The 22,352-nt window shown below is 37.9% G+C and overlaps 2 protein-coding genes and 1 long non-coding RNA gene across 5 annotated transcripts in view; 1 reads left to right on the forward strand and 2 right to left on the reverse strand.

The window, feature by feature from the left end:
- The window catches only part of LOC116050299, a 17,981-nt gene extending 3,183 nt beyond the window's left edge, over positions 1-14,798 (reverse strand). Inside the window, exons 1-2 of the long non-coding RNA XR_004105055.2 lie at positions 14,635-14,798; positions 702-705 (exon numbers count right to left, since the gene is read on the reverse strand). This is a non-coding gene — a long non-coding RNA (uncharacterized LOC116050299). The remainder of the gene's footprint in view (positions 1-701; positions 706-14,634) is intronic.
- On the forward strand, positions 3,645-5,936 carry LOC116050297 (CD276 antigen-like). 3 transcript variants are annotated; one of them, XM_036002500.1, is made up of 4 exons: positions 3,645-3,731; positions 3,960-4,111; positions 4,747-5,091; positions 5,731-5,936. In XM_036002500.1, exons 2-4 carry the CDS (start codon positions 4,051-4,053, stop codon positions 5,817-5,819), a joined length of 495 nt encoding a protein of 164 aa, XP_035858393.1. In that variant the 5' UTR covers positions 3,645-3,731; positions 3,960-4,050; the 3' UTR covers positions 5,820-5,936. The 3 variants fall into 3 exon arrangements, 2 of the variants coding, with proteins under 2 accessions (XP_035858393.1, XP_031156139.1); XM_031300279.1 differs by lacking the exon at positions 3,645-3,731 and having other exon boundaries at positions 3,797-4,111; positions 5,731-5,774; positions 5,807-5,936; XR_004105054.1 differs by lacking the exon at positions 3,645-3,731 and having other exon boundaries at positions 3,797-4,111; positions 4,747-5,102.
- A 476-nt stretch (positions 14,799-15,274) lies between the features above and the next one.
- LOC116050327 (butyrophilin subfamily 2 member A2-like) overlaps positions 15,275-22,352 on the reverse strand; it is a 29,983-nt gene continuing 22,905 nt past the window's right edge. Inside the window, exon 4 of the mRNA XM_031300301.2 lies at positions 15,275-15,375. Within this exon, the coding sequence (XP_031156161.2) occupies positions 15,275-15,375 (101 nt within the window). The remainder of the gene's footprint in view (positions 15,376-22,352) is intronic.

Consider the following 22,352-nt stretch of genomic DNA (forward strand, 5'->3'; position numbering starts at 1 on the left):
CCTCACAATGTTTTACTTATTTTGTCATTATTCAACTTTTAAAGCCAACAGTTCAGTTTAGCATAAGCTTTTAACTTTTTAATGAAATTCATACGTATTAAAACGATTTCCACTGTTTCAACTGCTCTCACTACTTCAACTTCTTCTCACTGATTTAAGCTATTCAACCAGTTTAGTGTTAGCAATTCAGTTATTCAGCATTCCCACGCATTTTCCGCAGGAAATGCATTTTCTAGTTTATAAATGGTCTATCAATGTAAAGTATTCTCAGCACGGTATTGGTTTATTTTGTACAATGGCAGTCACTTCGCATCAGCTATCTACTTTCATTTTCATCTTATTATCTGTGGGTCTTCATTGTGTTTTATGTTTATTTTATATATATTACAAGTTGTCTCAAAGTAAACTATCCTTCAGCAAATCTAATCTAATCTTAATTTCAGTTTTTGGGAGAATCCCTATCCTAAGTATGGTGCCGTTAGTTCCATCTTACCGGGCAAACGGGTGTCGTTATTGTTCGAAAACTGTGTCACCTGTACAGAGGAATTTGCTATTTACCTTTTTCCTGCTACAACTGAATTCCCACGGGACTTAGCGATACTACAGCTAGCCGTCTAAAACACTATTTTACTGTACAGGACCCAAACATAATTTGGTCCGTTTCCATGTAGCATAGTCACTAATATGGTCATAACCACTACAGTGCTCAATTACCTATTTTTGAGGGGGAAATAAAATAAAATTTTTCGCGGTGAAGGCTTGAACGGTCTTCTGGAAGACTTCCACCAGACCAGCAGGCGCTCGTTGTATTGTTGTCGGCCGCGTGAAGCCAGGAGGGCAGGGAGGAAGCAGAGGCACGGATGCCGGCCGGGCATGCTAGCCCGGCTAAGGAAACCACAGCGATCGACACGGACAAGACTCCTACTCACCAATTGCACATTGCAAATGGATTGCACACTAAATGGATATTTATGTTACAAATACACACGGGACTGCAGCATGATGATTATTACCGGAGCCTGGCTGAACACACTTACTCATCCCAGACGGCAGCTAGCAGCTAACAGGGTATGTGAATTTCAACAATGGCTAAGTTGCTAAATGCATCTTGTTGTCATGTAAGGGCCCTGTTCATGTTGCACAGACATTTTAATAGCATTTTGAGTCTGTTAAGAGGCACAAAGGCACTCTTTAGTTTATGCCCCCATAACTGCCGTTTTAGCTAACGGGAACTCTGGGCATTTAGCTACAACAGCTCCATGTTGCTAGCATCACTTCGGCTCGTGGTTTTTGCTATAGACAGTACTCAAAATAGTATAGCGATCAAGATTAACGTAAAAATTGCCCGGAGTTCTCCTTTAATCCTGGTAAGCATGCATATAACTGGTGGTGCTGTATTGATCTCTGATATATTCTCCCATTCAATGTGTCGATTTACACAATTTCATCTTGGCATCTCATATACATTATTCTCACATTCATGAGTTAATTTGGCACTATTACACATTGGCATCTCATCTACATGTATTTTCATCTTTTCATTTTGAAACCCGGTCGCTGTGCCGAGGTAAGAATAAGCGAACCTGGACGCTGTGCCGAGGATAAGAACAGGCGAACCTGGACGCTGAGCCGAGGATAAGTTAGGTAACCCGGCTGCCAGGCCGATGATAATAATAACCAGACCCGGCCGCTGTGCGCGGTAAGAGTAGCTAATCCGGCCGTCGGGCCGAGATCAAGTGTAGCCAAACCCGAACGCTGTGCCGCGGTAAGAGTAGCTAACCTGGCTGTCGGACCGAGATCAAGTGTAGCCAAACCCGGACGCTGTGCCGCATTAAGAGTAGCTAACCCGGCCGTCGGGCCAAGATCAAGTTTAGCCAAACTAGGACGCTGTGCAGTGGCAAGAATTGCTAACCCGGCCGCCGGGCCGAGGATACATTTAAAACAAAAAAAACCATGGGTAGTCGTTTTGTTTCATTCTTTGGCTGGCCAGCTTTTTGTACCGGCTAAATTGCCACAATTTGTTTTCCTTTTATTTTGGGGGCTGTTTATCACTACAAGCCTGATTACACTACAAGCCTGAATCAATTCAGATTCACTACAAGCCTGATTACACTACGAGCTGAATCAAATCACAGATTCACTACAAAGCATGATTACACTACAAAGCTGAATCAATTCACAGTTTCATTGCAGCCCATTTAGGTAAGTATGTTCCTTTCATCAGTTTTCGTCACGTTTTGGGGGATCAGCTTCTGGCTTTCTAACTCCCTAAATATATATATCATTTCATAATGATGGAGTCTAATCTCCAACACTGTACATGTCATATCATGCATTCGTACAATAAATCTTTGCATATCTGCAACAAAGTCTCTCCTGATTGAAATGGAGCTCAGCGTAAATTCTTGCAGGAAGACTTCTAAATTTAATCATATTTCTCTCTCTTCTAAAACTGAACAGCTGTTAGAGGCGTTCACTTTTATCTAACCAATCAAAAGCGGCCTTGAATTTCACGAGCCAATCACAGCATGACATCCCTGTTTTAAACCTGTCTCTCTCTGCTGCTCAGTTGTCACTTCAGGCTAAGAGCACAACCCTCTGGCTCTCTAACCCCCTAAATATATACATCATTTCATAATGATGGAGTCTAATCTCCAAAGACTGTACATGTCATATCATGCATTCGTACAATAAATCTTTGCATATCTGCAACGAAGTCTCTCCTGATTGAAATGTATTCCACGTATTTATTACTGTCAACACCACAATGACTGCTGCTGTAAAACACAGGACTTTCAAGCAGAGTTCTCTTCCCGGGGGAAAACAAAAGATGTTTACCCAGGAAACAAGTTTGTGTACCAGGAATGTTTTAATCCAAACCATGATCTTTTTTTTTTTTTTTTTAAGCAGTTGTTTTGATGTCTAAGTGTAACTTTCGTCCTTGCATGACGCTGACTTTTTGTCAGCTAAACTCGAATTGTTGTGCATACGTTTTCATACCATATCATACAAACCCATTCATGAGAATGCGTTAGTCTACGACCAATCTACTGAACATATGTAGTCACATGTTCAAAATAAACTAACTACACTAAACTAAAACTCACTTTTTATGATGTGTTTCAGACAAAATGAGCATGTGGACCAAAATACTTACTGGAGCTGTACTGAAATTCTTGCTGTTGTACTTGCGGTTGCAGCAGCAGCTTTTCTTTTACGTAGAAATAACATCAAGAACAAGTAGTACAAGTAAGTTTCCAAAAGTGTTAACCCTAGACTAGTCTATATCCACAACGTTCAACTTCCGGGATTGCTCTGGTGCCACAGGAAATTCTGCAGGATGCATGTCTTTTTTCGCCGATGTCCATTACCTTCCTCTTTCTTTGTGTTGGAAATTTGAACTCCGGTGAATTTATGAGGACTACGGTTAACTGCTCCTCAGATCTCTGCAGGGTAAATCCAGACAGCTAGCTAGACTATCTGTCCAATTTGAGTTTTCTGTTGCATGAACGACTAAAACAACTTTTGAATGTACACATTCCACCAAAACAAGTTCCTTCCAGAGGCTATTTTGCAGAGGCTCCCTGCCGCAAAGACAATTGTGATCGTTTTCCTCCCATCCCAGAATGCTAGCCAAATTGACTGGAAGAAAGATGCTGTGGATGTGTTATTTTATGACAAGGGCCAGCATTCCAATACTGGCAGAGAATGTCAGATTCAGCAGTTCATAGGTCTGTTCTTTCATTTTGAAATTGAACTGAAACACAGCAATGCCTGCCTTCTTCCCTGGATCACAGTGGAAGAAGGCAGTGATGTTATTTTACCCTGTTCCCTCTGGACCAAGAAGGACCTTTGGTCAACACGGTTTGTCTGGCGTAAAACTGATGATGATCAGATGGTGTTCCTGTATGATAATGGTGATCTTTACAGTGACGAGCTTCCAAGTTGGAAGTTCAAAGGTCGAGTCTCACATTTTCCAGATAAACTGGAACAAGGCAACGCCTCCATAATCATCAGAAATACAACGAGGGCTGACAGTGGAGACTACAGATGTATGTTTCCATTAATTCAGAAACCTCAAAAATTCTAAATTTCAAAAAGCTTCATGTTGGTGAGTACTTTGATTTAACAAAGATGTCCTCTCATTTAAGGACTGGAGCCTGGTCTCCACCTTGTTATCTAGCTGCTGCATCTGAACAAACATGATGAAAACTTTGAACTCATCGATGGTGTCAGTTTCACATTTCTTAATGAAATATCAGCGGTCTGTAGTAGATTAAATCTGAGTGTGCACACTGCCTGATGTTGCTTAGAGATGCATCTGCATTTTGATTTTGTTTTTGAAAGTAACAAGCCAAAAAGTTAACTCTACTTTTATGCATAGTTTTTAATGTTTGTTTGAACTCTGGCCTCTAGTTTTACAGCCATATGTGTGAAGCCGAGAGTGAAAAGATGGGACTGCTTCAATTCATACGACAGGATGTTATAATGTACTCATGTATCATATATGTAATGAAAGGTATGTAAATTATATAATGCAGTACAATAGATAAGTACAATATTTTGGTTATGTTTAAAAAAATATGCAGATATAATTATGTAGGAGAAATTAGACTACAAACTAAACTGATTGTAAAACGGCCTTTGTGGAATAATTCTGTTTAAAATATTTTTCTGTCTTAATAATTACTAACTGATGACTCTGCATGTAAACATATTGATTAATACATGTTTTTTATCTTCCAGAGCCAAAAGTCATCAAAGTGGAAGAAGGCAGTGATGCTATTTTACCCTGTTCCCTCAGCACCAAGGAGACCATTGAGTTGACACAGTTTGTCTGGAAGAAAGTTTCCCAGAAAACTGATGATGGTCAGAAGGTGTTCCTGTATGATAATGGTGATCTTTACAGTGACGAGCGTCCAGGTCAGAGTGAGCAGTTCAAAGGTCGAGTCTCACATTTTCCAGATGAACTGAAACAAGGCAACGCCTCCATAACCATCAGAAATACGACGAGGGCTGACAGTGGACACTACAGATGTAAATTTCCATTCATTCAGAAACTTCAAAAAATCTACATTAAGCTTGATGTTGGTGAGTAGTTAGTTTGATGAACCAGTTAAAGATGTCCTCTGATTTAAGGACTGGAGCCTGGTCTCCACCTTGTTATCTAGCTGCTGCATCTGAACAAACATGATGAAAACTTTGAACTCATCGATGGTGTCAGTTTCACATTTCTTAATGAAATATCAGCAGTCTGTAGTACATTAAATCTGAGTGTGCACACTGCCTGATGTTGCTGTTTTTTTGTTTTCAAAAGTAACAAGCCAAAAAGTTAACTTTTATGCATAGTTTTTAATGTTTGTTTGAACTCTGGCCTCTAGTTTTACAGCCATATGTGTGAAGCCGAGAGTGAAAAGATGAGACTGCTTAAATTCATTCAAGCCTTAAAATGATTGAATAGATTTGATGTAGGACTCTATTCTAATCACGCAGCGACACACACAAAGCATTAGGTGTCTCTAAGTGCACCTGATATTCTGGTTCATGTTTGTGCATTAACATTAACTTTATTTCTAAACAGAAAAGAATGCATTTTGGGGCAGATCTGTGTAGATCAGACACCAAAAATAAATGATGTGTTAGCGGTAAAACTGTGATTGTGCAGCCTGAATATGATCAAGAAAGTTTAATTTAATTTCTTTAATATTGTTTTGTCTTTTTTTCCTGCAGGTTCAACTCCAGAGCCAAATGAACTTGATCCATTAATGAATGGAATGGATGGAATTGAACTTCATTCATTAATGATAGAAAGGCATTGATAATGTCTGTGTTGCTGGAAACATTTATTTAGTTTTCAGTTATTTTATGCTTGTGTTATATCACAATGAATAGGTTCATTGATTTTGTCTTGCAGTTCTAGTTGATTGTGTAATTGTTTGTAAGGCATTGGTTGCTTCTGTATTTAAAAGAATGGTTAAAGGACAACTCTTATATAGCATTGTCAGGTTCATACTTGTATTTTGTGTTTGTACTTGTTTCACTAGTTGAAGTTTGAGCTACTGCTACGGAGTATATAGCAGGACTTTGTACTGTGAAAAGGCTTCTAAACCAAATGCTACACAACCGGTTGGAGATCTGATTTCTCTAAAATATGTTTCTCATTATTTATTTTTTGGCCACGTTTAACATGAAAATCTGACATCATAACATCAATGTGACAAAAAACATGAAAAAGAATAATATGTCCTTTTTAAGGCTGAGATGTGGTATTGATCTTCTTATCTAACTCAGTGAGAAAGTGAATAAAGTACCCTGGTGTATTAGCTCAAATGTATCTTTACTTTAATATAACAAGACAAAGTCTGTACAGTACACCTTACTATGTTCTTGCACTGTTGTTAAGCGATAATATAGTGCCTTTATGTAATTTCAGTTTAAATGTATTCAAACTTTACTATTGAAAATCTTGAATTAAAACTCAATATTGTTCTATATATTATTCTTTGCAGCGTGACAGTTTGTTTCAGCTGAAACTTGTGTAAAAGGAATAAGAGTGATTTTACTCTCTTGGGTCAGTTTCTAAGACAGCAGCCCCGACCTGAAACATCTAGACACCACTCTGCTGCTCTATATTTATTCCTCCAGGTTTTGGAGAACATGTGTGTGTTTGCAACATACTGGACATGCAGATAAACAGTGGAGAAGTGAGTGTGTTGTGTTGGATGAAGCGTTTAAAAAGTCTAAAGCCCAGTCCAAAGTCCAAAACCTGGATGAATATAGAACAATGACCAAAGTTGATTTCAAATTGTATCTACTGTACTTTATTTTTAGTGACTTAGTATTAAAAAGATGTAAACAGTGCAGAGTTTAATGTGTTGGAGTGAGATGAGCTTTTATTTTGTAGGAGACCCTCTGGACACCCCTTAAGGACCCTTTGGAGTCCCTGGACCCCAGTTTGAGAACTTCAGCTTCAAGCTACACTGCTGCAGACGCTGGTTGTTGTCTATCAGGGGTTAGTTGTTAAAAGTTAAAGATTTAAATTAAAAGATGTGTTTCCTCTTTAGCTGACCTCTGATCAATACATATAAGAGCCATGTTTTGTTGTTTACAGTTTTTGAATTTTATTCCTAAAGCAAAAGTAGTAGGCCTTAATTGTTTATGACATTTAAAATATGTGTAATGGGAATGATGACACGACCCTGGGAAGCTCTCTCTCTCTCTCTCTCTCTCTCTCTCTCTCTCTCTCTCTCTCTCTGCTGAAGGCCAAACATTTTGCCTCACGGTAGGTGCTGTGTTCATTTAAAAAGATCTACAGCATGTAACGTGAGAGTGTGTAGGCGAAGTTGATCATATAGGAAGTGCATTTGTTTTCATAGAGCCCAGAATACAGCAGGGACGGGAGAAAGGTTGCTGTAAAACAACTCCAGTCAGCTGTTTAGATGAGTTCAAACTTGGAGCGGAGATAATGATTGTAAGTCATGAACCGTGAAATGTATCAAATCTAGTAGAATTTATGACATGTTGAGTGTATTGTCTTTGTTTTTCCTTCTTTAGTATCGTTCATCAGGACATTAAAACATGCTGCTGGTCTGAATGAAACCTAAATGACTTAAAGGTAGCCTACGGCATACTGTTTGACCATTTGATGTTGGCTCCTAAAATATGCTGGAAAGTGGTCTCATATGTTGATTTTTTTATAGGACTGTCTTCAAGTGCTATATTGTCTTTGTTTTTTCCCACATTCATTTAGATTAGAGTAACGGGCATTTCTTTGTAAAAGTTGGTTTTCTTTCATAGTTGAGTTCTTTTGTTTTTTCCTTTTTAAATATTATTAACGGGTATAGGATATCGCTGACAGGCGCTGTGACATTCTGGACTTTCAGGCCCGTAGCCAGACTTATGGAAGGGCTTCTTTCTTTTTTTTTAAGTGGACCTTTTTGCAGTTTTTTCCTCATTTTGTATTTAATTATGAGGTTCAAATACTTCATTTTGGTGACTTTTTATGCACTTCTTTGTGCTGATTAGCTTGTATGTCATCATGTACACCACCTTTTTTAGTCCAAACCATGCTCGCACATATATATATATATATATATATATATATATATATATATATATTGTATATTATTATTATTGTATATTGTACAAAATACAAACATAAAATTTTATAAAATTCAATTTATAAACTGGGGTCAGTTTATAAGATTAAACCACTCCAATTACTACAATAAAAACTGTAAACATGTTGTAATTTGTGTTAGTTTTTTGGCGCTCTGCTCATGAAATCCCTCTTACTTCTTAATTTTTATGGTTTCTGAATATTACGATTTTATCCTAAATTTTATCATAACTTTTTCTTCTGAAATTAGTTTTTATTTTCTGAATTTTAAGATTTTATCCTTTTCATAAAATCATGTTCATCTTCTGAATATTGCGATTTTGCGATAAAAAGATATAAATTAAAATAATAAAAACTGTAAACATGTTTTAATGTGTATTAGTTTTCTGTCGCTCTGCTTGTAGTTCCTGCTGGTGTCCACCAGAGGGCGCCATGACACCACTCACCAGCAGAGAGATGCTTTTTGGTTTTAAGTGTAAATGGTTTTACATTATTACAACTTTTTTCATATAATCACTTTGTCGTCTTGCTTTTTTTTCCTGCATATTACAATTTTATTCTCAATTTTTGACTCCATTAAATTAGTTTTCCTTGTTATTTTTTTTTATTTCTGAATATTAAGATTTTATTTGTAATTTTTTCATGAAATCCTTTTTTCTTCAATTATTTTTTAATTTTCTGAATATCACGATTTTATTTTAAATTTTTTTTTCATACAATTTGTTTTCCTTTTTAAATTGTTTAATTTTTGGATATAACAATTTTATTATTAATTTTCTCATAATTACTTTTTATTTTATTTTATTATTTTCTGTATTTAACGATTTTATTCTTTCTAAAATTACGTTTTTCTTAAATTACTTTTTACTTCTGAAAATTAAGATTCTTTGTTATTTTCTCATAAAATAACTTTTTCCCTCTGTCTAATGTAACCACTGAACTGCATTCAGAGGAAGCATCTCTCTGCTGGTGGGTGGTGTCATGGCGCCCCCTGGTGGACACCAGCAGGAACTTCAAGCAGAGCGACAGAAAACTAATACACACATTAAAACATGTTTACAGTAGAGGGTGACACGGGAATCAATTGGAGCGTCCCGTCTCATGCCGTCCCGCCTGGAGCCGAGGCGTGTCCAACGGTAAGTTCAGAGGGTCAAAAATACGAAATTGCGAATTATTTTCAATATATAATAATTCATATTAATGTTAAAAAACCTCCATAAAGTGACATTTTCATGCCATGGGACCTTTAAAACATGATATATAGTTTGTATTGAATCTGCTCATGTTTTTTTATTGTAACTTTCCTTTTGATCAAAAATGATACAATGAGAAAAACATACCTCAAGATATATAAGTGTAATAACAAAGGTATTCAACAGTTAAATACCTAATAATTACAGTAAAAGAAATTACGCTTTTGAGATATTGGCAGCAAGTGATGACCTTCTGTAGCTTTTGAAAAAATGTATTTTGTTGAAATAATTGCTGTAACTTACTAGCATGTTTGTGCATTTTTCAAATGGTGATGGATGAAAAAAAGGAGTTGGTATACAAGATATTTTGAATGTGAGCCACCGGCACATTCTGTGTTTTAATGACCTCACAATGCATTCACAGGAACAACAGCACAATGACTCTGACCTGTTTTGAATACCAATTTCTCCTAGGGTTTTCTCCTTTTACAATGCCCTCTCCCTGAAGTACCTTGCAGGACTTTAAAGACTCAAAATGTAATTTGTCGGGGTCGGTCATCGCCACAATTTCTTGTGGCTATTTTAGAGGGTTTTTTTGTTTTTGTTTTTTTTGTTTGTTTTTTTTTATTAAATGCTGTTAACAAAGCTGTTTTCATTTACTCCAGACTAAGGAAAACAAAATGTCTCAGCCCATTGTCACACAAGGGAGCTGCCCAAAGTAGAGATGGCCTTACCCCCTCACATCTTCCTGTCTGCGGCCCTTCCATCAACAAGCCCCTATCCAGACCCCATTCTCCTGACCTAATCTAGATGATTAAATCATTATTCTTTAGCACAAATTGTGTCCCCCCCGCTACTCTTGTCTAATAGTCATTGTTTATTGTCTTTAAGTACTAGAACATAAAATAGCATGAGATGGGAGGCTCCAGGTTGCAGCCATAGAAGGAATGTTTTAGTTTGCCTATAATCTGCATTTATTTTATGGTCATATATTTTTAAGTATTTTATTCATCAGTATGATAGTCTGCATTTATCTTGTAGACATATATTTTTTAAAGTATTTTTTATTCATTTGTATGATTGCCGTTACTGTTTAGTTAAAAAAACACCAAATATATCAAGTATTTTATTCATTAGCATGATAGTCGACTCAAGCTTTTACTTTGGACGGCATGAGACGGGACGCTCCAGGCTGCTTTAAAGTATTTTATTCCAGACGCGAGCTTTTATTTTGAAAAGTAGGCTCGCACCAGGCGGGATGGCATGAGACGGGATTTCAGACGCGAGCTTTTATTTTGAAAAGTAGGCCCCGCACCAGGCGGGATGGCATGAGACGGGATGGCACGACACGGGACGCTCCAGACACGAGCTTTTATTTTGAAAAGCAGAAGCTCGGGCGCGAGCAGAAGCCCGGGCGCAAGCTTTTATTTTGAAAAGCAGAAGATCGGGGACGGCTCCAGGCGGGACGGGACGGCATGAGACGGGACGCAGCCATACCTGACTCGGAAAATAGGACAAAAACATTGCCACTTCCTCATTCAGTGACACAGGTATACTGTTGTTTTTGTTTCAGTGCAAACATATTTTTAAAGTTAGATATTCATGCCAAAGTGTGGTATGGTGCAGTAATAATAATCAAATTTTTAGAGCGTGTGTTACAATGTTACAACAACAATGTTGCAAGGGCAAAGACAATAAAACACATCAAACAAATGACCAGATATAAGGTGAAAACAGCAAGAAACTTAAATAATTACAAAATTAAAATACAGTTAAAAGAAAAATAGATACTCATAAACCACACCTCTCCACCAAATCTCCTATGCACGTCTTCACAAGGAGCTTCCTCGATGGCTCTGACAGGACACCTGTAGTCATACTCTGTAAGAATCTGTGGGGCTTTCTTCTGAAGTAGTGACTGTAGCGGCTGACTGGGTTCTTCCGTGTTAGTGGTAGGCTGTGTAGAGGCAACAAGAGATACATTTTATTGCAGTCATATTCAAGGTCTTGACAAACAGTTTCAACAGAACTTAGAGGCAAGCATTTACTCAAGAAGCCTAATTCTTATCGTTAGTACATACTGGTCATTCATCGACACCTTACTCAGCTGCCCAATATGCTCATCTCAATGTAGTAAAAGAATATCTATTTATGCTTAATTCACTACCTCTACAATGTGATGCAGTTAAAAGATGTTTTTAACAATCATTTGCTAACAAGAATAGCTGACTCTTCATTTGCATACAGTATAAGGTATTAATGTATAAAACTACAGCATATGTGTGGGGATTGCTTAATCACCATGATGACAATTCAATTAAATGTTTTCAATTGAATTTTAATTAAATGCCTTTGGAAACTGGTGTACCTGATTTCGATTAGTCTCCCTAAGACAGGTTTCCATTTGGGGTCCTCTGGCTGACAGGAAGACATGGAATCTATCAAAGTCCTTCACGTCTACATTGGTGTCAACATCAATATATTCCATGAAATCAGTGCTATACTTTAATAATCTATCAAGCACACAGCCCGTTTGCTGGGCTAGGCTTTGATCTACAATATCCATGGCACTGTTAACATAGAGAATTTTTTTACAAGTCTCTTTCTCATCTTTAAAACTGGTAACAAGGACTTTGATAGATTCCAGGTTGTCATAGAGTAAATGAGTAAACATTTGCAACTTCAATAAGTGTATAAATATATATATATATATGAGTATGTGAATATAAATGAGTAAATGAGTATATGAATGTGTGAGTATATGTATAAAATTATGTATAACATTGTGTAATCCTGAAATGTCTCAGTACATTACTCTTCTTGTGATTTTCATAATGTACATCATTAAGCATTCACATCAACATTAAACTTTTTCAATTAGATGTTGGTCTCATCATTGTCATGGTCTCCGTGTTGCAGTTGTTTGTACATGGTTTTTGTCATCATGGTTTCAAACCATCTTTGCACTAAACCTCAGGGACAAGGTACAGTACAGCACCCACAGGCCACCAGGAGAGATGCAGCGACTGTGAAAGAAACTAGAAAAGAACTAATTAAGGTGCTCCACTTTCCAAACCAGGCTTCTAGGAAGTCTTTGAATGGGATGGTGCCTAACTGTGGCCTCCCAGTGGAACATGCTATACAATTGTTAACATTAGCTTGTTGTGCAGCGTATGTCATCCATTCTAACCAGTAATAAACTGATTTCCGTTCAGTTGTTTGTGAATCTGTAAGACATGAACAGATGAGTGATACACTGCAAACAATTTCTGTTGTTCAGGGTCAAATTAACCAATGAAAAAATAACTTTTCATTTGACCAAAATATATCCGTGATTGCGAGCTGTGTGCGTTTACATTATCACACACAGTGTCCTTCTTTTATGTTAAAGGTAAAGGGTGCATTCACAGGCTTCATCCACAAATAGTTTACTGATATTTATGTCAGGCTATTTCCACTGACAGACTAAAACATTGATAATAAAATCTTAATATACAGAAAATAAATTGAATTGAAGAAGACAAAGTAATTACATGAAAAAAAGTTTTAATAATGTAAAACAATTTACACTTAAAACCAAAAAGCATCTCTCTGCTGGTGAGTGGTGTCATGACCAGAGCCTCTGGTGGACACCAGCAGGAACTACAAGCAGAGCGACAGAAAACTAATACACATTAAAACATGTTTACAGTTTTTATTATTTTAATCTGAATGTTTTTATATTATACTCTGAGCCTACTTCATAAATTTATATTTATTTAATTTTTAGTATTTCTTTTGTAATACTATATTTGTTAGTTTTAATCATTATTATAGAAAAATATTTTAAATAATTCATTTAAATAATATATTTATATTAAATGAAAATGATCAAAATAAAAGGGATATCGGGTTACAACATAAAAACATACAATTAAATTAATAGTTTTGAAAAGTTTTGTCAGTATGAGATAAAAAAAATTAAATTAAAATAATAATGGTTACATTTGACAGAAGAAAAAGGGATTTATGAAAAAATAACAATAAAATTGCAATATTCAGAAGATAAACGTGATTTTATGAAAAGAGAATAAAATCATAAAATTCAGACAACATAAAAATTAAGAAGTAAGAGGGATTTCATGAGCAGAGCGCCAGAAAACTAACACAAATTACAACATGTTTATAGTTTTTATTGGAGTAATTGGAATGGTTTTATCTTATAAACTGACACCAATTTATAAATTGCATTTCATTACATTTTGTTTGTATTTTGTAATACTATATATATATATATATATTAGGGCCGGGACTTTAATGCGTTAATTAAGATTAATTAATTACGGGACTTTAACGCGTTAATTAAGAGTAATTACGCAAAAAATAAATAACATAATTTTAACCACACTTATTTTTGCACCGCGGAACGTTTTTCAATGAATGAGTTTCGACGGACCGATTATACTGGAGCACCAACTAGCGTTCTTGACTTCCGACAACAACAAACCACAGTGAACATGAACGAAGAAGCTGACGAGACCGCTTTGCTTGGCCCCGTGGATGGGAAATTTTGTTTTAAAAAACGAAAGGATGGAAGCGTCGACAAGAGCATGGTTGTGTGCAAGCTATGCAACAAGGAATTTGCGTATCACCGCAGCACATCGAGCCTCAAATATCACCTCAACGCAAAACACATAGGAGTTAGCGTGGACGTTAGCCCGACTCCGAGTAAAGTTACAAGGACCCACACCCCACCCACACTCCACCAGATGACTGGTTTCAGGACCAGGGTAACTAATATTTATATGCAATTAAAATGCGATTAATTTTGATTAATTAATTACAAAGCCTCTAATTAATTAGATTAATTTTTTTAATCGAGTCCCAGCCCTAATATATATATATATATATATATATATATATATATATATATATATATATATATATATATATATAAGTAGTAATTACCGGGCGGCATTGGGGGGCAGGGGGGTAGGGGGTGCGCGCGCAGCTTTTTCTAGCGTTCTGATTGGTCGAAAAAAAAAAAAAAAAATTGAAATAAATGAAATCGATATACCCCGGTTTGTTGTCCCCCCTGAGCGGAAGGTAAGTATGTGAGAACCAGAGCCGTGACTGCATGGAGTGGTATGTTACAGTGTGGTGAAGTTTTAAAATCCTGTATTCCTAAAAGGGAGTCTGGCGCGGGGGTTAGCATATAGCTACCACCCCAGTCTGTATTGACGTTTCGCCGTCTGAATGCGTGATGACGTCGTCAACGGGTCCGCAACGGTGTGACGTGTTGGAGTTTATTTAGATACAGGTCTTAAAATGCAGGTGTTAGACCAGGGATTCCCAAAGTGTGGTACGCGCACCCCCAGGGGTACGCGAGCTGCCACCAGGGGGTGCGCGAGAGGAAAAATGTAATGGCGGTCTGTTTTTTTAAGTGGGATTTTTCCATACAATAAAAAAACATGAACAGTAAACATTTCCTTTGTAATCGCTTTTATTTTAAATAAAAAAACTATAATTTATTAGTTTTTGATAGAAACGTAGAAGAAGACAGCAGCTGTCTTCTTCTACGTTTCTATCAAAAACTAATAAATTATAGTTTTTTTATTTAAAATAAAAGCGATTACAAAGGCACTGCTCTTCTTTTATGCACTGCAGCCGCTAGGCTATATGCGTGCCAACTCATTTCATTCATTCCATACATATATTATAAATATGCTTAACTGGCTGAAATCAGTGGGACGTCTTATGATAAAGTTGTTAGTCACAAAGGAGGAGAGGGACCAAGAGAGAGTGAGGATTTGGAGGCAACAGAGACGGAGAGAACAGAGAAAGAAAATGAGCGGGAGTCAGAAGATGCGCCGGAGGAAACCGAAGAGGAGGGAAGGAGATGGCAAAAAAGAGGTGATGAGGGTGAACACCAGACGGGGAAAAAAAAGAAGGAAATATGATGACAATTATCTGGGTCTGGGCTTCACTTGGATCGGCGATACAGATTGCCCGAAGCCTCAGTGCGTGTTGTGCAGTGAAGTTCTAGCAAACAGCTGTCTGAAGCCGTCTTATCTCCGTCGTCACCTGCACACGAAACATGGCAATTTAAGTCAAAAGCCCCTTACATTTTTTAAAGCAAAGTTGGAGGAGTTGCAGAAAAGCCAAAAAAATGCAGTTTCATTCATGCGTTGAGTCTACGAAAGACGCATTACGGGCTTCATATCTGCTCAGTTACAGAGTAGGGAGAAAGGGGCTGCCGCACACAATTGCCGAAGACATGTGTTTGCCAGCGCCCAAAGAGATGGTGGAGTGTATGATTGGAGAGAAAGAGGCAAAAATATTGGACGTGATTCCTGTGCAATTTAATTCAATGTACTGTCGTTCTAATTTCCATAACCGTTGTGTTATGATGATGATGATGCTAGCTCCACGGTCATTTAATAGGCTTAGCCTATTGCTGCAATGTTTCTTTTACGCGGCTGAAAATAACCGTGCTTTCTGTTACTGAGCCTGTGTCTGTCACTTGTCCTCTTAAAAGTGGAAGCTTGTGCGTAGCTTTGTTGCATTATATTGAAACTTTGTTGATGTTGTTATTGTCATGCGTGTTCTGGTTATTTGCGCATGATTAAACATGAGTCTTTATATGGCGATAAAACAAAGCTTTGTTGCGTTTTTTTTTTTTAAGTGGGGATTGGGGGTGCGCCAACACGGTTGGGACATAGAAGGGGGTGCGCAGGAAAAAAAGTTTGGGAACCGCTGTGTTAGACCAATGGTTAGGGTTAAAAAGTTATGGGCCCCCTATTACTGTATGACGGTCATAGAGGAGGGGTATGTAGGGGCTATAAACGGCTATGTCTAGGCATGTCTGGTCACTTTTTTTACCTACTGTTTTTAGCTAGCTAGCTAGCTTGTCAGTTCGGCTTCCCACCTTCGATCATCTTAAACACCTCAACGGTGCCTTTTTATTTTCAAATCCTTTGAGGAAAAAGCAAGAGGGAAAAACGTCCTACAGTCATGTCTACAAAAGGTGAGTAATTAAAAAAAAAAAAAAAAAAAAAAAAAAAAAAATATATATATATATATATATATATATATATATATATGTTATGTTTAAGCCTATTCTAAGATATTTCATGCACATCATTCATGAATTAAAACGTTTTGTGGAATATATGTTTATCTAGCTAGTTTGCACCACTAGGGCCTTCCCCAAAGATCAGGAGCAAACCTGCTTGGGACGATGACGATGATTTTCAACAAGGTAAAATATATATAGATGTTGACAAGACATTGTTGTATAATGGGATGTTATGTCAATGCTTGGTCTTTCATGTATTCCTATTGTTCTGTTTGTATGTAGGGAGACCTGTATTACAAAATATAAGTCATCTCCTAAACAAATCCGGTGGCTTAATAAGAAAAAGAAATCGAGCTGAAAACCCCAAGAAAGCTGAAATTGGGTAATTATCTACAAAAAATGTTTATGTGCTTTTTATTATTTATTTTTATGCAGGTGTTTTAGCTAACTAATGTCTACATGTTATCTTTTTGTTTAGGTTGCCTTTACCTCTACAAAAGCGAAGGTGCGGTGAGCTGGTTTCAATAGACCCCAGCATTGAAATCCCAGGGCCCCAACAGACCTGTGAACCACAGCAGCTATTTGAGGACAGTAGCATACCCAAACCAAAGCGGCTTCACCGAATAAGGAAGACCCTTATCGTGGTGAGTTGAAAAAAAGAGCAATTAAACTGTGTATGTAATATTTAAAAGATGTTATTTTCTCACAAAGTGTGTGTGTGTGGGTGTGTGTGTGTGTGTGTGTGTGTGTGTGTGTCTGTCTCAGAAATCTCAGGCAAACCTCCCTCTCAAACCCTCATGTTCGACTGTTGCTTGTGATGAGGTAGCAACTGAGGACCTTAACTATGCTCTAGAGGTACCAAGCTTTGTGTCTATCTGCATATACTATACTAATGAGCTAAACATATCTATCTATATATTAAAACTGTTTCCCTATATGCTTTCAGACACTGAATGCCGTTGCAGATTTGCAGAGAGTGCATCCAGTGGCAGAGGAGTCATTCACACAATCACTGGCTGTGTTAGACTTCCCCGAGAGGGCCGGTGATGAGCAGCGACAAGGAGGGGGGGGTTTTACAACGTGGAGGCGTGGCTGATTTCCAGGACACGGCTGTGTCAACGGGACCCCCAGTCATAATTGCCCCAATACAAGGCCAATTTCAAAGTGGAGCAGAAGAGGTGAGTACCTGATAGTGTGTTTTATGGGTCTGTAGCATTCTTCACAGTAACCCCCCATCAAATGTTTGAAGATGGGGTGTAGCCTTGCATTTATGATAGTCTGTATGCAGGGGGCTCAAATGTTTGAAGGTGGGGGTGTAGCCTTGCATTTATGATAGTCTGTATGCAGGGGTGGGCAAATGTTTGAAGGGGTGTGTGTGTGTGTGTGTGTGTGTGTGTGTGTGTGTGTGTGTGTGTGTGTGTGTGTGTGTGTGTGTGTGTATGTGTGTATGTGTGTATGTGTGTGTGTGTGTGTGTGTGATTATTTAACCAAATGTGTTTTATTATCCCATAGGACACCCTTGAAGGAGAAAGCAAAGACTCATCAGAGACAGACACATTGATTTCACCTAATGAGGAACCCCACCAGTGTCGTGGGAATGAAGGTGAATGTGACTGCATGTGTTTTCTTTCAGACACACCCATCAACCAGAGAACAGGAGTTTCCTATAATCACACCGTGTATGGAGCAGACAAGAGGTCCCAACCGTCACAAGTACATACACGGGACCCCTTATAAATCCACCGAAACCAATACAGTGGGGGGAGGGTCGGGTGTCCATGGCGGCATCGGAAATATTGTCCAGAGAGATACCTGTTTTTAGCGCAGCAGAATTTCGTCAAGCCATTGATTTTCGAAATATTGATTTGACGGATATTGGCAGTGTGCCAGCACGAGTGCATAGTACCCTAACAGGGTTAATTGAGAGAGCATTAGACACAGCGTCACAGGACAGTGTTTTAAGCGTCGAGCTAAGGGGGCCATCTGTGACAGTGTCTATCCAGACAGTGTTGAACTCCAGCGATGGATATAATGTAGATGCATTTCTGGAGCAAATCTCACAGGCAGATTCATTAGAATTACTGGTAACAATAGCTCATAGTATGTCGGGAGGGGGTGGGGCGTGGCTAAAGCTAGGAAGTGTATGCTACGATAAAATATTGATGCCAAATTGTCACACACCAGTCATTAATAGGGTTGGTACAATCATTTGTGACCAATCAGCAGGCCACCGCCCATCTGTCCACAACTGCAGACACTATAACACGGGACAAAAAGCAGTTTCATCTCAAAAACGCTACAGTGACCAAAAAGTTACAAGTCGTTTACAGTAAACAACGCGTACTCCGTGACTACACCACCCTGCCTTATGGCTACTAATAATAATAATAACCAGCTGATTGTAGGATTTGATGGCCGGCTCCAACATCCATTCAGCGCCGTTATTAGTGGACCCTCAAACTGCGGAAAAACATATTTTGTCAAAGATATTATTGAAAATTCATCAACAGTAATATCACACAAGATCGATAACATCGTATACATTTATTCGTGCTGGCAACCCCTGTATGACCAGTTGCTTAAAACAGTGAATATAAATTTTGTGGAAGGTATCCCTGAGTCACTTTGTGATGACACCCTGCTCCCCCCTACTAAGAATAATCTGCTAGTAATTGATGACCTTATGAACCAGGCCAGCGGTAATTTAGAGGTACAGAGTGTTTTTACAAAGTATGTTCACCACAGAAACCTTAGCTGTATATACCTGATGCAGAATCTGTTTATTCAAGGCAAGGCCAGTCGTACAATCAGTTTGAACACAAACTACATGATATTATTTAAGAGATCGAATTCAGATGAGTTTAATAGGCCGTCAGATGTTCCCAGGAAATAATAAATTTTTTCTAGAAGCGTTTAACGATGCCACAAGTTCGCCATTTGGCTACCTGCTGATAGATTATAAATCCAAAACTCCAGATAATTTACGACTCAGAACAGCTGTGATATCGACACAACAGGTTGTATATGTCCCAAGAAAGCAAAGGGTTTAATAATGTCAATCCGTATGCAACGTAATTTCACACTGCTTGACCTTCTTCATAAGGCAGCACCCCGAGCTAGGGGCGTTATAGTGAAGAATGCTAGCCCAGATTTTATTAATGCACTTTGCGAAATAGCGCTGAACGTATTAAGAGGCAATATACCGCTGTCTACCACTCAGTACAGGTTGCTGAAAAAGAAGAGGAAGGTTATCAGACTAATTGCGGATAAAAAAGTCAAACATTTTAAAAAAAAAAAAACAATTACTCAAACCGGTGGTTTTCTGTTACCTCTATTGGGGGCTGCAATCCCCTTCATCGCTAGTCTCATCAATAGGAACTAGCATGGAACATACGCAGAAAATGTTTCTGGTGCCACAGCAACAATTAGCAGCATTACAGCAGCATCAATCCTCAGACACACAAAACGCCTCTTTGCGGCAGTCTGTCCAAAATGAGTTGGACCGGGCCATGAGTGTTATATTGAGCCAGCCTGACATTAACGTATATGAAAAAGCCAAAAAATATTCAATCGTTTTGCAAAAGTATCTAACCCTGGTAAAACAGGGCGAACGTGAGAAAAATGTAATTACACTATCCCTACCCAGCGATGCATCAAAGGATGAAGCCTCAAATGTTGAGTCACATGACGCTATCGCAGAAGACGATGTGATGAGATCAGAAGTATTGGCTCATATGCCTCCTAGGAATAAACGCAATGCCGAATACATAATCACCTCTCTAGCCCGTAATAATGATAAGATCTCGTGGACAAATAGTGGGGAAATCGTTGTTGAAGATAAGACTGTGACAGGAAGTCATCTGTACGATCTACTGAAAAGCGTAACAACCCACAATAATGTTTCAGACCGTTTGAGGCCTAATGGGTGGACTGTTTTTTTAAAGACATTAGCACACTTAAACATACCTCTATCCGTAATTCCAAACACCGCTGTGCGTCGTGCTATTGCTGGATTTAAAGCAGGGGCCATTGTGACTCCTAATAGACCTCACACAGTGACTGATACACGCTCACCACTCATGTTCACACCTAGGTCTGTACGTACTGTCACACCCCTTAGACAGCCTTCATTGACAGGCACAAGCTCACCGCTCACCCCTAGATCAGGGCGTATAGCTTCACCCATGGTCAGTACACGGTGGGCTAGTTTTTGATTTTTATCGGCAAAGTTGCCCAAAGACCTTTTAATGATTGTATTTTCTATTTTTCTATTTCACATATCGGTTGTTTTTTTATTTTTAATGCTAAATTATACAATATTTTCCTATTGATTGTGACTGTAACACAGGAGAATGTTTCTACTTACTGTGTACACCTAAAATGCAGGCTAGTTTTTTATCATCAAAAAGTTGCCCTAGGCATTTAATGATTGTTTTCTATTTTCTATTTTACATATTGATTGTTTTTATTTGTTAATGCTAAGTTTTGCATTATTTTCCTATTGACTGTGGTTGTGACACACTCAATGTTTTACTGTGAAAAGCCTAAAAAAGACATTATTGAATGTGTAACTGTGACAATATTGAATGTGGCACACTCTAATTTTATTTCTTTTCTTTTTTTAATCTATTTTCTATTTCGCATATTTCTTGTTTGTTTTTTTTAATTTTTAATACATTTTACATTATTTTCCCATTTAAACATGGCAGTGACACAAGAAAGTGTTTATCCATACTGTGAAAACCTATAAAGCCATTATTGAATGTAAAACTGTGACAATAGTGTTTGTATTTCTCTATTAGTTTTTTCAAAACTATTCATATTTTTTACCCTGTTGTGTCTAATTGTTTTCAATGTATAGCCCTCTTTTTGAAAAGGTTTAAATAAAAAATAAAAAACTATTACAGAAATTGGTAAGACAATTATTTTTTCACATATTTTTTATTGACTAAACAAGCACTATTACACAAACACTTCTACCTATATGTTGCACAGGCGCATTGTACACATTTAAACTTCTGATCGTGGCACACATTGGGGTGTATTTTATCGACAAAATGACTCACCATTGCATCGTTACAGATAAGATTAGAACCGTACATGTTCAACACTTTTGTATAAGACATTGTTTTCTGAATATTACATAAAAAGAAGATACAGTGCTGGCCACAGGTTGTAGAATAGTTATTTTGCACTTGTACCCCTGAATGGTATATCTCCACACAATTTTTTAAGAGGAAATTACTGATCTCCGGTGGAAAAACAGCCGGGCTGTGTCCAAAGCTATCAAAGAACAAGCCTTGTTTGTTTTCGGTAAGGTATACCGCAAGCCAATGTTGACCCGGTTTATCACTTGTGTCAGTGTTTACCACTAACATGGCGGGTAGTTTATGAATGATTGTTTTTGGAAGTTGATCACATGGCATGACTCCTAAGAAATTTATTCCCCTTTTCATTCTTTTTCTAAGCACACTGGTAATCTCTATTGTATTCATGCTAGTAATGATCCAATAGGACTTGTCTCCGGTTAGATATTTCGATTACAGAATCAAAAACAGAATAACAGATCAGGGTCACCGTCCGTGGGAGTGGGTTACGGAAACGAGCTTCCAATCTCACATTGCCTGTCTTAATCAGTGATACATTTCCTGCCCCACCGCCGTCGGGCTCAAGATTGAAACAAAACAGCGTGTAACCACCCCCGAAATCTGATCGTGTTATGGCTAATGATCGGTCCCTTAAATGGCGTCCTGTTGATTCAACCATCTGATAATATTCTCGCACATACTGACCTCTTTGAAAATGAGGTTGAAAAGGGCGTGCAGGGTGAGGCTGTCCATCAGCGTATAGGCCTATAAATTCTGTATCATGGTGTCCGAAATTAAATGGGTTACGTGCATATGATCCAGTGTATGCTTCATTATCAACAAAGCCTAAGACTACGAATTTAGGTACCTGACCTATGAATAGATTCTCCTGATTA

The sequence above is a fragment of the Sander lucioperca genome, chromosome 6 (genome assembly GCF_008315115.2).
Source record: "Sander lucioperca isolate FBNREF2018 chromosome 6, SLUC_FBN_1.2, whole genome shotgun sequence".
NCBI lineage: Eukaryota > Metazoa > Chordata > Actinopteri > Perciformes > Percidae > Sander > Sander lucioperca.

Coding starts and splice junctions, on each gene's coding strand:
- LOC116050297 (XM_036002500.1), top strand. CDS start 4,051: ATGTATGTTTCCATTAATTCAGAAACCTCAAAAATTCTAAATTTCAAA. Junction 4,112..4,746: donor TTTCAAAAAGCTTCATGTTG/GTGAGTACTTTG, acceptor TTTATCTTCCAG/AGCCAAAAGTCATCAAAGTG. Junction 5,092..5,730: donor CTACATTAAGCTTGATGTTG/GTGAGTAGTTAG, acceptor TTTTTCCTGCAG/GTTCAACTCCAGAGCCAAAT.